Genomic DNA, 18,766 nt, shown 5'->3' on the forward strand with positions numbered 1-18,766 from the left:
CCCCCCCCCCCAATATTGGGCCTTTGTTTTTTTGGGATTGGCTTACTTCACTTAGCATTCTCTAACTCTATCCATTTACCTGCAAATACCATGATTTTATTCTCTTTTAATGCTGAGTAGTGTTCCATTGTGTAGATACACCAAACTTTCCCTATCCATTCATCTATCCTGAAGGGCATCTGGGTTGGTTCCACAATTTAGGTATTGTGAATTGTGCTGCTATAAACATTGATGTGACTGTGTCCCTGTAGTAGGCTGTTTTTATGTCTTTGGGGTATTAACCATGGAGTGGCATAGCTGGGTCAAATGGTGGTTCCATTCAAAGTTTTCCAAGGAATCTCCATACTGCTTTCCAGATTGTCTGCACTAATTTGCAGTCCCACCAGCAGTGTATAAATGTATCTTTATTGATTGGATTATTTGTTTTTGTTTTTGGTTTTTTTGGTGTTAAGGTTTTTGAGTGCTTTATATATCCTAAAGTTTAGTGCTGTATCTGATGTGCTTGTTGTAAAGATTTACTCCCATTCTGTAGGCTCTCTCTTCACCTCACTGATTGTTTCTTTTGCTGAGAAGAAGCTTTTTAGTTTGAATCCATCCCATTTATTGATTCTTGGTTTTAATTCTTGCGCTATAAGAGTCTTTTTAAGGAATTTGGGGCCTAATCCAACATAATGGAGATTTGGACCTACTTTTTCTTCTATTAGGTATAATTTAGTTAGTTTTCTTTTATTATTGCTTTTTAATGTTTTTCTTATTTAATTCCTAGGTCCTTTAAGAGAAAGAGTGAATATAGAATGAGCTGTATTTATGTTTTTATGTATTAATAATGTTTGGAATTCCACCCTCCCCCACCCATCACATAATGATTTTAGAATAATAAGAACTGAGAATTTGTTATTGTCCATATCATATAATATAAAGCTGGATGTCAAAAATGATCTTAGTGCTTTTTTATTTTTTACAGGTAAGAAAAATGAAATTCTAATTTACTATTTCACTTTCTCGGGCCATATAATTATCTAGTGTCAAATGTCATTACTATTTTGGCCCCCAATCGTATTTCTTTTCTTAAATCTCCCATTTAAGAATATGCTTTGACAGTCTGGTTGGTTCAATCAATGATGGCATGCAAGGAGAAGTATGTGAAGTTAGTTTATCTAGCCCAGGAAAATTTAAAAGATTTTAACTTAATCATAATTGGTTATCAAACCCAAAGATAACAGTCAATTTCTCTAATCTGCCTGACTTCACTAGTTGTCTTACAGCTCTGTGCTTTTAAGCATGTGCTTATTCATATGTTTGGACATGAAATGTAGTTACATTGATCACAATTTATTAAAGCTGTATTAAATATCGCATATTGAAGATCTAAGCACAGAAACTCCTTTTTTCTTAAAATTGATTTTTAATGTTTCCATGTATAAAGAAATTTTATGACTTACACTTAAAGAAATGCTAACAAATTTTAAACGAGAGAAAACCAAACACTGTTAAATTTGAGCATATTATAACTGGATTGAAGATGTAATACTCATTGTGACTGTTTTTTGTTTTTTTTTTGGCAGGGTGAACAATTGTGTTGGATTTTCAAATTATAAATTCTTCCTCCTTTTCTTGGCTTATTCTCTGCTGTACTGCCTTTTTATTGCTGCTACAGATTTACAGTATTTTATCAGATTTTGGACAGTAAGTTGTTACTTTAGTGACTTTTCTTCAGTTTATAAAAATATGTAATGTAAATTTTCAGCAGTGAATTATTTCAGACAATGACTTTACAAAATAGAGTTAATTCACATAGTCAGTCCTCTTTATTCACAGATCTGTATTTTTTAATTCGACTTCTCAAAATTTGTCTGTAATATCAAAACCAGTACTCACAAAGCTTTCATAATCATCTGCAGATGGGTGCAGAATGGCAGAGTTTTGGAGTGTTCCACGCGCATGTGCCCAGTTGAGGTGAAACAAGGCAGAGCTCTGCCTTCTTGCTTCATTAGCTCTCATAATGTGAATAAACGTGCTCTTCACAGTCTGATGCCATGTCTTGTATTTCTGTGCTTTTTGTTGATTTTGCTATTTAAAATGGTCTTCAAGCATAACGCTGAAGTGCTGTCTAATGTTTCTAATCAAGACTGACATTTTATATGAAGGAAACACCTTAATAAGCCTCATTCATTAGCCTGAAGGAAACACCTTAATAAGCCTCATTCATTAGCCTAAGTTATAGTGCCGTTGGCCACAGGTTCCATGTTAATGATAAGGGACCTTTAAGCAAAAACCCACAGAAAATGAAGTTGTGAGTTGGTCAGTTGATGAAGATGTTATGCCAAGAGTCTTGCAGGAACCTACCCCTGCATTGTCCCTGGGAGGAGGGGTTCAGGATTCACAAAGTCAGTGTTCATGGTAACCTTATAGAACATAGCTACTGCAAATAATGATAATGGACTATATAAGTAGGTATTTTTCTGTATTTAAATATAGATGTGTTTTCATATATAAGATTTTTTTAAAAAATTGTTATGTCTATAATGTTTTCAATTTTTTGTGGGTATTGTTTAATTAGGCTTTAAGTACTCCTTTTTTTCCGTATTATATATTTTTCCCAAATCTTAAGTCTTTATTAAATTCATGGAAAGACTAATATATTCTGATATAAAATATGACGTGTTTAAATAATCACTTCTTAATTTATTTTAATGTACATATTTTTATGTTACTATTCTCAGGCAAAATTAAGAGTATATTAAATATCTGAAGATATTCTTTGTGAGTGGCAAATAATCTTAAAAAGCAGTTTATTCCTTGTCAGAATGGCTTTAGTATTTTCATTAAATTATCCTTTATTATGGTGATAATTTCTGAATCATTGGATCTGTTTTTGAGGTTTAAAGCAAATTTACTACCAAAGAGTTGTTGAATACCTACCATGTGCTGGTTAACATTGCTAAGTACTAGTAATACACAGGTGAAGAGATCTGCTTGTAGCAATTTCCAGCTTGAGGAATGATCCCTAACAAATGCCTGGGAGGATATTAATTCACTGCACCTCATTCCTGTGAGTGGTTTTCATTCCAAAACACAAATATATTTGAAAAGGAAGGACCAGAGTTTTCACTGGGCAGACCCCACTGTTGAAAACTACCAATGAGGTCTTATGACTAGTGTCAATCTGACAGTTACTATAGAGAATCGAACATAGGACCTTATATCTGATGGGGCCTCCATGCCAGCTCTGGTGCCTCACTAATTGCCCATATCCCCACGCCCTCCATTCTAGAGCCAGTCGAGGTCTCCTTTGACATACCAACAGAGACGATCAAACTAGTTTTGCTTTGAGGTGGCCTATTTCAGCCAATGGGCATTATAAAATTTATTTTAGATAGGTGTTATTCATTAATGTTGATCTTTTCTGTGATGTTATTATTTAAAATAGCTTGGAGCATTATTGTGGATGTGTTGTTATATGTATTCTTTTAGTCAATGCTGTTGTTTGCAGTGATAGAAAACATCAATGAGAATAGTAACTAAATTGTGCCAGTTAACCTTAATAATAAAGCTATTTAAACATTTGTGAATCTGTAGTATGTAAACAAAACATGTCAGATTTAAAATATTTTATAATTCCTTCTATCTCATGTCCTACTGTTATAGTTTATACTATGCTATCATAATTTTTCTGATTTGACTATGCAAAATAAATACCCCCAATTTTAATCTTTTCCATAGACACATATTCCAGCAAACATTTAATTTAATATGACAAAATATATATTTCTTTTTCCTCCTAAAGTTTTAACACCATGTATCTTTCTCCATATCTAAATTTATAAAAAAATTATTAAAAATTTATAAAAAATTTAAGCAAAAAGAAACTTACTTATAAAAATAAAAGGATAATTTCCCCTTTGACGAAACATGTTATTTTCTTCCTTTCTTTATAGAATGGCCTACCTGATACTCAAGCCAAGTTCCATATTATGTTTTTATTCTTTGCTGCAGCTATGTTTTCTGTCAGCTTGTCTTCTCTGTTTGGCTATCATTGTTGGCTAGTCAGCAAAAATAAATCTACATTAGGTGAGTATTAAATTATTGTAGTTGACAGAACTTTAAGTACATATGTAGATATTCATTGAAAGTTGCCATATGATTAAACATCGACCTATCCTGAAGTGGTAAAAATCATTCTTATTTCTCACATTTTTGTGTGTGTGGATAGTCACTTCGACATATATAAGTTCATTCATTTCATGTATTTATTGGTCATCCATGCTGGGCAAAGCATTGTGACCAAGAGCACTGTGAATAGGGATAGCTGTATTTTTTTTCCTTTGGTTGCCTTTATTTCTTTTCCTTGACTAATTGCTGTAGTTAGAACTTACTGTATAATGTTGAATAGAAGTAGTAAAGGAGACAGTCTATTGAGGGGTCCCTAAATTAATAATGAAACATAAAAGTAATTACAAAATGCAAAATAATTTTAACTAAGCAAAGAGAATGCTGAAGTGTGAATAAAGAACTGGGGATGATGGAGGAAACTTATTTAGAATGAGCTGGCAGGAAAGCACTTACTACAACAAAAAGTACTTAACCTAAGCAGTCAGCCATGAAAAGAGCCAAAGCACCTCAGGCAGAGAAAACAGTATGTTCAAAAGCCCTATAAATATGGGATGCAGCTAAAGCAGTTCTTAGAGGGAAATGAATAGCTGTAAATGTCCATTCTAACAAGGAAGAAATATTTCAATCAATAACTTTCTACCTTAAAAAATGAAAAAAAGAAGAACAAATTAAACCCAAAGCCAGCTGAAGGAAGGAAGTAATAAAGATAGGAGATAATGGAAATAAATAATAAAAAATTACAGAAAACCAATGAAACCAAAAAAATTGACAACATTTATCTAACAAGGAAAAAAGTGAAGACTCATCACAAAAATCAGAAATGAAAATGGGGACATTGCTACTGACTTTTTAGAAATGAAAGGATTATAAAAGATTATTATGAACTATTGTACATTAGAAAACCTAGATGAAATGGACAAATTTCTAGGAACAAACAAGCCATCAAACTGATTCAAGAAGAAACAAAAAACTAGGGCAAACCTATAACAAGTAAAGAGATTGAATTAGTAATCAAATGGTTCACAACAAAGAAAAGCCTGGGACAGTTTGGCTTCACTGTACATTAACAGAGAAAAGAGAAAAACATGTAACAAAATCTAACACTCTTTCATGATTAAGAGGAAGCACACTTAAAAAATTAAGAGTGGAAAGGAACCTCCTCAACCTGATAAAGGGCATTTATGAGAAATCCACAGCTAACCTCAGACTCAGAGGTGAAAAACTGAAAACTTTCCCTTTAACATCAGGAACAAAACATGGATGTCTCTTTTATTACTGCTATTCAACATACAGCAAGATCTAACCAGTTAGAATTAGTCAAGGAAAAGAAATAAAGGCAACCAAAGGAAAGAAGTACAACTATCCCTATTCACAGATAACATGATCTTATATAAAAATATCTAAAGAATTCACAAGAAAAGCAGTGCTAACAATATCTGGATAGTCAAATAAAATCAATAAGTGCCAAATCAGTTATGTTTCTCTGTACACAAAAAATGAAACATCCAAAAATGAAACTAAGAATATTATTCCACTTTTCAAAAGCTTTTAAAAGAATAAAAAACTTAGGAATAAATTTAACCAAGGAGGTTCTACAGTAGCACACTGAAAACTACAAAGCATTATTGAAAGGAGTTAAAGGAGACTTATAAATAAATGGTAAGATTCCCCATGTTCATGGACTGGAAGATTTAACATTGTTAAGATGGCAGTACTACCCAAAGTGATTTATACATTCAGTGTAATTCCATTTTTGCATAAATGCAAAAACTGATCCTCAAATTCATATAAAATTATAAGAGGACTCAAATAGCCAAAATATCTCACCAGAAAAAGAACACAGTTGGAAGATTCACATTCCTGATTTCAAAACTATAATGATCAAAACAGTGTGCTACTGACATGATGAGATACATACCTCTATATTTGTGCATCTCCTCATTTGGTTGTGTATTCTTAATTATATTACATTATTACATGCATGCATGCATATACACACACACACACACACTTCCAGGAATAAATCCATACATCTTTAGTCAATCAATTTTTAACTAGGTTGTCAGGACCATAGATGGAAAAAGACTAATAGCCTTGTCATGTTGCTGGGACAACTTGAATTCATAGGGCAGAAAATGAAATTAGACCCTTACTCCATAGCATATACAGAAAATTAAAATTGAGGGGGCTGGAATCATGGCTCAGTGGTAGAGCACTTGCCTGGCATGTGTGAGGCCCTGGATTCAATCCTCAGCACTGTATATTGACAACTAGAAGAATATTTTAAAAAATTAAAATCAACCAACGATCTAAACAGAAGTGCTAAAACTATAAAACTTAGAAAATGCATCTTCAGGACCTTGAAAATGGCAATTGTAGTCTTAGAATACCAAAATCATGAGCAACAACAGAAAAAAATAACTCCTTATTTTTTTCTGTTGTTGCTCATGCTTTTGTTGTTCACTTTTGTGAACCACAGGATATTATTGAGAAAATAAAAAACAACAGAATAATATTTGCAAAAAATGTATCTGATTAAGGACCTCATATGTAGAATATACTAAGAATTCTTACAAATCAACAACAAAAAGACTCAAAAAATTGGCAAACGATATGAATAGATATTTAGGTGGACATTTATTTAGAGAAAATATTCAAATAATCAACAAGTACTTTAAAACATGCTCAACATCATTACTCAAACCAAAACCATAGTGAGGTATCACTTCCACACCACTAGGGTGGCTGTAATACAAAACCAGAAACAAGTGTTTGTCAGGATTTGGAGAATTTAGAATCCTTTTATAATTCTGGGAATATAAAATGGTGCAGTGACTATTAAAAACATGTTAGCATATTCTTCATGTGGTAGAATTATCATAAGAGCCAGCAGTGCCACTACTCGGGATATACTCTAAAAATTGAAAACAAGAATCTAAATGGATGCTTGTATACCAGTGATCCTAAAGAACTATTTACAGTAGTCAGAAGCAACCCAAATGCCCATCAAATAATGGAGAAAATATGGGCATATGTATTACAAAGGAATATTCCTCAGCTATAAAAAGGAATGAAGTACTGACACTTTCTACAACACACATGAATCTTGAAAACATGCGAAGTGAAAGAAAATAATCACAAAAGATTATGGCTTATATGATCCCATTCATATGAATGTCCAGAATAGGTAAATCCATAGAGCAAAATCGTGTTAGTTGTTGCTTGGGGATAAGGACAGAAAGGACTGGAGAGTAACTGCTTAAGGGTATAATAATAAAACTATTGTGGAACTTGATAAAGGTAATTGTTGCACCGAATTTATATTGAGTGCCATTTGGCTGTTCACTTCAAAAAAGATTTTCAGTTTTGTGAATTTCACCTCAGTTTAAAAAAGAAAGAAAGAAAATATAGGAAAAAAGCTAGGAATACTTGAGAAACCATCCATGGGGTTGAAGCATAAGAAGCTAAAGAATGAGAAATGAAAAGTAAGCAGAGACTTAGCTACATAATTTCTAGGCTAAGATTAGGACTTTGGGAATGCAACTTGAATTTATAAATTCCTTTGATCAGAAAGGAGCCTTTTAAGCTATGAGATCCCATGATTATTCAGTGAAGATTAATTGTAGTAGATAGTTCTTGTTCATTTTTAACATTCAGGCAAAATCCTATTACAGCACATATTATTAGAAAAAAATTTGCTTTAATAAAGTAACTTCTAAGCAAGGTATCTTGTTTTCCAATTTGATTTTGGACATTTAAATTGTAATGCATTGAAAGTAAATGAATTGTTTCCAGAAGCTTTTAGCTTCTAGATTTGAGATTTAACTTGTAGCACTGAAAGGACTTCCTCTGGATAATATGGTCCTATAACTATAAAGAAGTTTTCAAAAAACTCTTTAACCTGGAGTGGCAAATGCAAAGGATGTTGCATTTATTACAATGCAAGTGGACACAACTTGTGGTATGTCTGAATCACCACATTTTTCATAGAACCCGACTTCTAGTTAGATTTTTTTATTTTAAATTTTGGGAAAAAAATCATTATACTTCTATGTTTGTTCATATTCCAAAAATAACATTTTAGAATTTGCCTTTCAGTGTTGTTCAAGAAGAAAATGTAGTATTCTGGAAGGAACATTGATGACCTTGTTCAAATCCCACATCTGTAATTTATTTGTTCTGTGATCTTGGGCAACTCCTAGAACCTTTTCAACCTCAACTTTGATAGGCAAGTGGGCATAACCAGATGCAATGTATGATTATGGCTATACAGTATATTTTTGGGTCATTTGGAAAATTTTTATGATTAAGTGAGAGAAAATTTCAATAATATTGAAACTGGAATTTGTTAACTTCAAAAGAGTTATACAGTATATGTAAAATATACTCTCATTTTGGTTAAAAAAAACTGTATATTTGAATATATCTATTGCCCTTCCATGTATCCATTCAATTATCTATCAAAAGATCCAGAAGATACAAAGTTTTAACCTGTTTGCTTACTTGTATTTTTAAATATTTTTACAATGCACATGTACAGCCATAGTAGTAAAAGGATTAGTTGAGAATTAAAATAGACATGATATTTTGAAATAGAATAGACAATCTGTATGTCAGGGCTACTAGTAGGTACATATTTACTCACAGGGTGGACATTGATTTCCAGAGTTTCTTCATTTAATTTAATTATTTCTAAATATTAGGAACCTCTTGTTGATTTGTTCTTTATTCATGCAATTGCTTTACGATCTCTTCTAGAGGCATTCAGAAGTCCAGTGTTTCGACATGGAACAGATAAGAATGGCTTCAGCTTGGGTTTCAGTAAAAACATGCGACAAGTTTTTGGTGATGAGAAGAAATATTGGTTGCTACCCATTTTTTCAAGGTACTTTTGCTGTTAACTTTTTCAGGTTTTAAACTAATGAAAGTAAGTCAACAAAGGACAATTTCAGAAAAAGTTTCTGTTCCATAGGTCTATAATTCTGCATAGTGACTTCTATTTTTAAGTAATATTTTATAATTCACTATTACATCAATGTGAACATGAACTAACTCATCCTCTCTCTAAATATAAACAATGTATTGAAGCCAATGCTGATCCACATATTTTGCATATTACCTGCTCTACTTTCAGTCATTGGCATTGTAACAGGGTTTTACTCCATTGTCTTTTTCCTGATTCAACTGTAAGTTTTTATTTTAATTATAGTCTAGGTGATGGCTGCTCTTTTCCAACTTGCCTTGTTAACCAGGATCCTGAACAACCATCCACTCCTGCAGGACTGAATTCCACAGCTAAAAAGTAATCCCACACTTTTTTCTGCTTTATTTTCCAATGAGTTTTATTCTTGAGTCCTTTGTTTACATGAGTGAACATAAGAGAGTTTACTGCAATGGTTTCCACTTGGAATGAGGGAGAGAGGAGAGTATGATTGGGGAGGCAAACCTGGGCAGCTTAGATTGTGTTTATGAGGTTTTGCTAATAGTCTAGGGGATAAGTACACAGGTTCTCTGTACATTTCAGTTGACTGAAATATATTATGATTTTTTTTTTAAATGTAGCACTTAAAAATTATAGGACAAAATTAGCTCCTCGTTTTTCTAGTGAGCATGCAAAGGATAAAATTCCCCTCTGACCCTCCATGTCTTTCCTCTCTGGTAACTTTTATGAAGCTCAGAGAAAATTCTCTGGATCAAGCCTTTGGAGTTCAAATGGATCCCAAGGCACCTGTTTGATAATTCTATTAGTAATATATCCTATAACCTTTTTGCTGTTTAAAGACCTCTAAGTATTATCAGAACCTTTTTATTTTTTATTTTGTTTAGAGAGAGGTGAAGGGGTCCGGGAAATTTGTTGTCTGGAGACTTTTGCTCCAGCTTTAAGTTTGTTTTGATTCAGTCTTTCAAGAATTTGAAGATGGCAATAGAACTGAAGTTTAATTCTGACTTTGCTACTGTCAAAAGGCGATAGTAGTTAAAACTTTTAAAATGCTGTATGTGAGTTTTCATTGGTTTGAAACACTGAGTTTTAGACCTTTATGAAATATTTATTTGAGTATCAACATACCTCTAATGTTTAAAGGAAAATCAACAACAAAAGCATAACCATGATATCATTCTTTATTAAATTTTGGAGACTTTCTTAGTTGCTACATGTCATATATGCAGGACTTACATCAGTGTTCCTTAATTTGGGGAGTGAAAAGGCTTGGAAGAATAGTGCTCCTTAACTATTATTTTTTTGTGAAAATTTTTTATTGATCACAGTACTTTTTCCTGTGGAGCTTAGAGTGAGCTCAGAATCCTTCTCAAGGCAGGGTTTCTGGCAACAATTCCAAAATCACTTTAAGTTGTCAAAAGAGAGAAAACCATTTGCAGCTCCATCTTTAGAGTAAGTTATGGACAGCTAGGTTCCATCAGTTAGTGACAAGGCCATTCTGATGTAGTTCATGTGGATATTCAAAGACATCAGAGCCTCACGGGTCATGTTTTATGAGTTTGGGCTTGGAAATTAAACAGCTAAATGTTAGTGGATTTTGTTATACATCAGCGCAGAGAAATCTAGTTTTAATAAATTATTTAGGATATGCCTTCAAGCTTTTATAAAATTTAACAGTAGTTTGCAATAATCATTTTTACCCTTGTTAAATGGCTTTTGTAGTTTAAAAATTAATGGGTGTTATTCAGTTTGGAGGAAATTTTAGTTGTGATAATGTTACCCAGCTAAGTGATCTTGACAAATTACCCTTATTAACAGATCTTCCTCTATTTGTCTGAATGGTCTGAGTCTTCCCTTTGTTTACTTTCTGCTCAGGTATAACTTTACACTAGAGTCCATCTTAGTATCACCAGGCTATTATATATTTAATTTATTATTTTTCCTTAATTACCACACAGTTCCATAAGTGCAAAGAATGTGTTCGTTGATATATCAGGTCTCAATAAATATTATCGAATGATTGGATTGTGGCTACTTTGTAGCGTTCTGTTAGCTTTAAGGAGTCTCTAAACCAGTCCCTAGTTAGCATTCTCTGTTTTATTGCCTCTTTCTTGAAGAATATTAAAAGTTAAAGTAAACAAGATTTTTGTTTATGAGTAGGTATAAATCTCTGCAGAAACATGCTTATTTTTAAAATTTACCTCCAAAATTTTAATAAGGAGCTATTAAAGCTGCAAAAAATATTAAAATGTTATAAAATATTAGATATGAGGTAATTATTAAGGAGCAAAAGCTTAACCTCATATCCTTAAAAACGTAATAATTATATTCAGCTAAAATATGTGTGATTAGTTTTTGGAAGAATTGTAAGTAGATTTTTAAATTATAATTTCTATTTCAGGATATTCTAAAATTTTGCTAATACCTTCTATGCCCAGAATTTTTCCCTAAGTGGACTATTATTTTTTGTATATTTTCCACATCATCCAACATGTTGACATATGGCAGGTCCACCTAAACTTTAAAACTTAAGTTTCAGAGGAAATTCTTTTAAGCCTTTTCACTCCCCAAATTAAGGACTCCTGAAGTCAAATGTTTTCAACATTCCTGCAAGATAGCACTCTCATTTGTTCATAGGGAGGAAGAGAATTCTTTGTTCAAGATCATTTAGGTCACTTTAGAAACACTACCATGTTTTTTCTCAAACTTATCTTCCTACTGTCACCTTCATATTTTTTCCATATCTATACATCCCAAAATTAATATTTTTGTGTAATATATCTCTTTAAGAAGGATACTTACACTTATTTTTCAAGCAAACTTCATATCACAGTCATAAATAAAAAAGCTATTATAATTTGCCATAAACAGAATAAAATCAAGTATAAAAATGATCTTATTAAGTTTTAATTAGATTCCCTTACCTGCTAAAATCTGAGGTTAAGGATTATTCTCTATATTAATAATGTAAATTTTCCAAGGTTAGAGATTATCATGTTATTTATGATGAGAAGGAAGAAAGGAGACTGAAGACAACATTTTTCTCCTTGCGAGTCAGTGTCTTTTCATGTCTTATCCTTGTAGTCCCCAAATATCTTGGATACCTCCTAAAATCATCTTGTATTACAAGTGGTTTGAGTTTCATATTTTGAGAAATACTCAACAATACTACCAAGAATTAACCTGTGATGTTCATTATTATTTATCAGTCCTGAAAACCATCAATTTCCTGCAAAGCCATTGAGAGAGTCCCAGAGCCACCTTCTTACTGATTCTCAGTCTTGGACAGAGAGCAGCACAAACCCAGGAAAAGGCAAAGCTGGTAAGGGTGTGCTTATTTGGCTATTTTTAAATATGCTTTTAGTTTTAAAAAGGGGCAGTGGTGAAAAATCTCACTATTTTTCTACAGAACTTTATTAATTTTTATAATTGTGTTTATAAATATATATATAAATATGTCTTTATAAATGTAAGTATGTATATAAGTATACACACACACACACACACACACAAAACCTTTGGAGTCAGATGTCCATTGTAAATTTAGAATAATTTTGAAAGAACTCTTTGTGAGTTGTTTTAACATCTGTGAATAGAAAACCATTTTGTAGAAGATTATTTTTCTTCCAGTTTAAAGAACCAAATCTTTATCACTGCCTGTTTTTTTTTTTAAGTAGTGATAGAAATAAATTCCAAATACAAAGGATTACAATGAAAAAAATGTAGTCAACTCAGGCGGTTATAAAATATCTTCTGAAAAGTACTTTAAATTAATTATGTAGCTCTGTTTTTGACTCTAAGATTTCTATTCAGCTTTAAAATATCTATGTAAAATGATTGCATAATTACCATAACTTAAACTGCCTGTAATTTCTTCATATCTCATACACAGTTCTTTTGTTATTATTGATTTTAATCTTTTGATTACTTAGTTTATTCGAAAAGAACAATCAAGGCTTTGAAGTCAGACTTGTTTACAAGACCCAGTTTGGACACCTGTTAGTGTGTGGTATTTGTTACGATCTAATTCCTTTGGGCTTAGCTTCCTTATCCTTCAGATATTCTCTGTTTCTTGGGGTTGATCAATATTAAGTGAGGTGATTGTAGTGCAGGTGTGTGGATGTCCCTAGAATGACTACAAAACCAGACACCCACAAGTAAGGCCCTGTTAGCCAGGAAATTTCCAGATTGACTAATTTTAGCAGTTTTTCAGACATTTTCTTTGTTTCTAGTCCTTTTTTTTTTCAAATTCATGTGCTTCCTGACTTGATTCATTGTACTTTAAAGTGTAATCTCTTTGGGATTTAGTGATAGTGGGAAGTAAAGAGTCCAGTGTAAAAATTCTCATCATTATTTAATATACAATAAGTCAATTCTCTTAAAAATCAAAGTTTTTTTTTAAAGATCATATTTTGCAGACCATTTGTGTCCTCTGAAGATCCTCGTGATCTGAGTGTTCATAATTTAGTCCCTCCCTTAACCCGCCATTTCATTTTCCAGTCTATAGGAAGGGCTAGGCATTGCGTTGACAAAAATTGATGACACCTGTTTTCCATTTGAGTGTATGACCTTCCTTAGAGGAAAAGAAGTGATGAAAAGTTGGGGGTCAAGAGCGACAAAGAACTCCCTTTCTTCCAGAAGGAATACATGTTCTATCTGAAAGTCTACATCGACTTGGAGATGATTGCTTGATTTTATATGCTATTAATTATTTGGCATTTACATTAATTTTCTGTTAATTTGATGAATGAATTGAGAAACTAGTATAGAGGAAAATGTAAAGGAAGGAAGAATAAAAAGAGAAGGAGACGATGAGAAAGGACTTAAAGATTGGTTTGAAGAAGGAGGTTATTAGGTGAGGAAACTTGATCTGAGCAATTTAATATCTTTCACCACTTTGTTCTTTTTCTTCCTCATGTAAAAATGCAAAATATCGAACACATATTTACATTTTTACATTTCTAGCTCTATTTTTAGTGTCTTTGATGTTTGTGTGTGTGAGGTGGGGAGAAAAATCCTGGCTCTAACATTGGACAGGGTGTGAGTGCATATGTTTGTTCTTCTCGAAGTCATCTCCCCAGCCTCCTTACTATATTCAGGGCACTTTGCAAGTATTCTTGAGAATTATTCTTAGGTGAATAAACATATCTCTGCCTATTTGTTCAAAAACAACCAAAAATGTTTGTTTATTTTCTTTCTTTAAGGTATGAGCAATCCTGCATTAACCATGGAGAATGAGACTTAACTCTTCAAGCGAAGTAAATTCACACTTTATACAAATAAAGTAAGTTTCCCCTTTATTTTTATGTTTTATATTTTTAACAATTTTTTAATTTATTAGAGTTATTAGTTCCCATAAATATTCTTTATTTTTGCATGTAAGATGTCTTATTTGACCTGTGGAATTTCATTAATTATCCTGGGCCTCTGGACATGAACTTCACTTCAGGTTAATTTGATAAAGTATAGAAATAAGTTAATGAAAAAGTTATTTATATATGAATGCATTAAATGGCAGAGATCAGCACTTCACATTTACTTAAACATTGCTTGTCATTTCATAGGATCATAGAATTTATCATCTTTATTTTTTTCTAACATTCAGGATACACAATTATATCTTTGACCATCCTTTAGCAGAATCTCACTGGGTCCAAGTATAAGATGATTTTGTTTTATTAGCACAAACACCTGTCATCCCCATTTTTAGTCACAGTAGGACCTCATGTAAATAATAGGTGCTCCAAATCATTTTCTTTAAACTGTAAGTTTTTTTGTAAACTTGTTCCAAGTCACTTTCCTTGAAATCTAATCTGTTAATAAACTTCCAATAAGTAAAAAGGGAAAATGAAGAGAACCTTTGGAATAAAGCCATTAATATCTAGACAAACATAACAAATATAGTTTTGTAATAAGCACTCTATTATAAGGAATCAAAATTTAAAGTTGAGATGATTCTCAGCATAGTAGGTTCTCAATCTACTCAAAACTGCAATCTAGATTCCTAAAGTTTAAGAGAAGCAGCCAATTAGCACCTAAAACAAAATTGTTTGTGTCAAAGTCTTTCCTGAATATCTAATTTTAGCTGTTTGCTTTGTTTTGGTTTTGATGAATGGTTGTGTAATTGACAGCAGGATACGAATCTGGTAATTCACAAGTTTAGTGTTTTCATTTGGGGAAGACCAGGATCAGCTCTGAATGCATGATGGTACAGTTGATAAGACTGATCCTAATTGTGGTTATGATAGTGAAAATTTTATCTTCTGAATTTGGTTACGTAGCAAAGAGACATTATTATATTCTGGAAATAATACTTAGAATGCAAAAATGAATGAACAAATATGAACTACTAGTCAATACCACAAATAAAATATTTTATAGAAGCATATTTTGTAGAACAAAATTTTACAGGATTTTCTCCACTGTGTTTCATTATTAGTTATAATAATTTGTTATAATGATTCATTTTTTTGTGAGGTCAGTGACATTAAAAATTTTTTTTGTGTTCAATATTTTGCATTTTTACATAATATGATTGTGTATAAGTCATTTAGACTTTCTAGTATTTCAGCACAGACTAGTGTTGGATTTATTCATTGCTATACCTAACACCTTGCACAGTGCCAGAAACATAGTAGGTTCTCAATAAATGTTTGGTTGATAAGAAATCATGGAAGCTTGATTTTATTACATATGAAAATATGGCATTAGTAAGTTATAATAACCAAATGGCAGCATAAATGAACTGCCTAACCCCCAAAACATTACCAAGTGATTTTATAATATAATGTTGATCATTTGGTTGATATAACCATTGGTAGTAAAAAATTTTTAAATTGTTCTAAGATAGCTAATAAATACTAGACTTTTAAAAATAGTTTTTCTTGCATTATATCTTAGACTTATAATTCATTTAATACACTTATATTGAATGTTGTCATCTAATATTGATGAATATTGATGTGCCTAATATATCTTACAAAATGAATTTTTTTTTGTTGTTGTTCTTTATTTCTTTGAACTACACTAGTATATGGTCTGTGGCTTTTTTTTTTTTTTTTTATGCTGCAGAGATGGGGATTGAACCTGGGGCTTTGTGCAGGGTGGGCAAGCATTCTAGTACTCTATCCCTGATCTGATCTACATTCCCAGCTCAATTTAATGCTGTTTAATAAAAGATTGCTTAGTGCTAAAACCCATAGTAGTGCTAAAAATAGATTTATTTTCGTTTACCCAATACAATATAAATTTAAACGTGCTGTATTTTTATGTGTATGAAGTTTCAAATTTATTTCCTTAAATCTCCCTTCCAACTCATTTGTCACTCCCAAACTCCAGTTGACCTCAGACAAATGCAAATCTATCAACATGGAACTCTGCTACTCAAATTGTGGCCCCAAATGAGCAGCAGTGGCACCATCTGTAACTTTTTAGAAAGGTAGAACCTTAGGCCTTACCTTAGACCTACTGAATCAGGATCTGAATTATTTAATTTAATTAATTAATTTATTTATTTTAGATCTATATCTTCTACCAAATTTGGAATTTTCTTTCTTTCTTTTTTTAATCTTTTATTGATTTTATTTTTTTAAATACACGACAGACAGCACAGCAGTGAAATACATTACAATTCTTATTACACATATAGAGCACAATTTTTCGTATCTCTGTATATAAAGTATGTTTATGCCAGTTTATGCCTTTATACATGTACTTTTTTTGTTGTTTTATTTTGTTTTGTTTGCATTATAACTCTTAGTACACATATATACCACAATTTTTCTATCTCTGTTTGTAGATAAAGTATGTTGACACCCAATTCAAGTCTTCATACATGTACTTTGTATAAGGATCTGAATTATTTTAAACTTTACTAAGGTCTTCTCATGTATATGCACATTAAAATTTGAGAAGCATGGATCTAGTCTGTATTCAAAAACATGTCTACCAAGCCTGCTAGCATAGAAGAACAGGAATGTATGTTATTGCAACAAATAATGAGGTGGTTAGTTTGGATTTCATTTTTTGTACTTAACACAATAGTTTCATGTTTTCTGTTTCATTTCAAGGTACCAATGCTGCAGAAGGATGGCAGAGGCTTCCCACAGAAGCCATTGAACAGCAGCTTCTTTATTCCTTTGGCTGGATATGCAGAAATTTTGTTTGCTTGCTTGTTTCATGGTGCTGGGGATTGAACCCAGGACCTTGCACATGCCAGGCAAGTGCTCTACCACTGGGCTATGTCTCCAGCCCTGGATATGCAGAATATTAATTGACTAGTTCTTTCCAAGCTGTTGCTTAAGCCGTACACGTTTTTGATCCACTATACAAATGTTACAGCTAATGTGAATTCCTATTAAGTGTTAAAAGTAATTGTGTTTTTTTGAATCAAAGGGAAAATATCTTCTATTAAAAACTGGGAATAAATTAATGGGTCACTTTTCACTCAAATACTTGGTTTGCACAGTTTTTCATGTAAAAAACATTAATAATCTGATTTTCTTATTCAGAAAATTGAGACTAATATCTTTTAAGATTTAAAATTTTAAATCACATTATAATGTTAAGCTTTATTCATATTAGTTTCCTTTAAGAAGGAGAAGGTAAGAAATAAGACTTCTTTGGTTTTCTCTTCTAATGTGAATCTGACCTCAGACTGAGTGAACTGTAGTAACTGTTAATCCACTACAGAGTGCTAGTGGCCTACAGTTAAGGATCACCACCCATTTCTGCCAGACTTTAAATCTCATTCTACCCTTTGTTCCTTGCTGGAAAGTAAGAACATTGAACCCTGGGTCCACTGATAAAGCAACTAGTTAGAAAACTATCCTCAGAACTAATACAGTGTTCTGACAAAGCCCCTCTATTACATTGAAAATACATTTTCATCTCTTCTAATCTTTTTTAAAAAATATTATTTTAGTTGGACACAGTACCTTTATTTTATTTTTATGTGGTGCTGATGATCAAACCCAGTGCCCCGTGCATGCTAGGCGAGTACTCTACTGCTGAGCCACAACCCTAGCCCCCTCTTCTAATCTTAAATGTGGGGAAATCTATGATAACAATTATGAAGATTGGTTTATGACATTCTTTATTCAGGTTGCTTTTATAATTTTTTTATTTATTTTTTTTTGGTACCAGGATTTAACCCAGGGGTGCTTAACCATTGAGCCGTATCCCCAGACCTTTTTTTATTTTATATTTTGAGATAGGGTCTTGCTGAGTCACTTAGGGCCTTGCTAAATTACTGAGGCTGGATTTGAACTTTCAATCCTCCTGCCTCAGCCTCCTGAAATGCTGGGATTACAGGTATGCATCACTGCACCTGGGATAAAGTATCTTTTTAGGTTATTTCTCTTATTGAACACAGTGAAAATATTGAATTTTTGTTAAGAATTCCTGGTAGATCAATAGGTTAATCCTCCAGTGATAGCCATATTATTACTGTGTCTTCTCATCAAACCTGTAACAGTTAATCTGTATTTTTTCTCAGATACTTATTAAAATTAATTTATGCAAATCATTAAACAAAAATCATATACTTTAAGAAATTTAATTCAACATGAACTAAATGGTGTACGGTTTGTAAATTTAGTTTAAGATGAACTAAATGATGCATTTGTTGATGCCAAAAGATTTGGCTTGAGTAAATATACTCAGAAGCTCTTGTGCCTTGTATGCACTATTTAAAAAAAGGAAAAAGTTCTCATT

The 18,766-nt window shown here is 32.2% G+C and overlaps 1 protein-coding gene across 2 annotated transcripts in view; it reads left to right on the top strand.

Moving 5' to 3' along the window:
• Zdhhc2 (zinc finger DHHC-type palmitoyltransferase 2) overlaps positions 1 to 17,503 on the top strand; it is a 69,124-nt gene extending 51,621 nt beyond the window's left edge. For both annotated transcript variants that reach the window (XM_048791820.1, XM_048791818.1), the window contains exons 5-11: positions 1,566 to 1,686; positions 3,939 to 4,071; positions 8,872 to 8,998; positions 9,323 to 9,415; positions 12,262 to 12,374; positions 14,257 to 14,336; positions 17,122 to 17,503. In XM_048791820.1, coding sequence (XP_048647777.1) covers positions 1,566 to 1,686; positions 3,939 to 4,071; positions 8,872 to 8,998; positions 9,323 to 9,415; positions 12,262 to 12,374; positions 14,257 to 14,297 — 628 coding nt within the window. In that variant the 3' untranslated portion in view covers positions 14,298 to 14,336; positions 17,122 to 17,503. The remainder of the gene's footprint in view (positions 1 to 1,565; positions 1,687 to 3,938; positions 4,072 to 8,871; positions 8,999 to 9,322; positions 9,416 to 12,261; positions 12,375 to 14,256; positions 14,337 to 17,121) is intronic.
• Positions 17,504 to 18,766: the final 1,263 nt, after the last annotated feature.

Source organism: Marmota marmota, unplaced genomic scaffold (assembly GCF_001458135.2).
Source record: "Marmota marmota marmota unplaced genomic scaffold, marMar, whole genome shotgun sequence".
Lineage (NCBI taxonomy): Eukaryota > Metazoa > Chordata > Mammalia > Rodentia > Sciuridae > Marmota > Marmota marmota.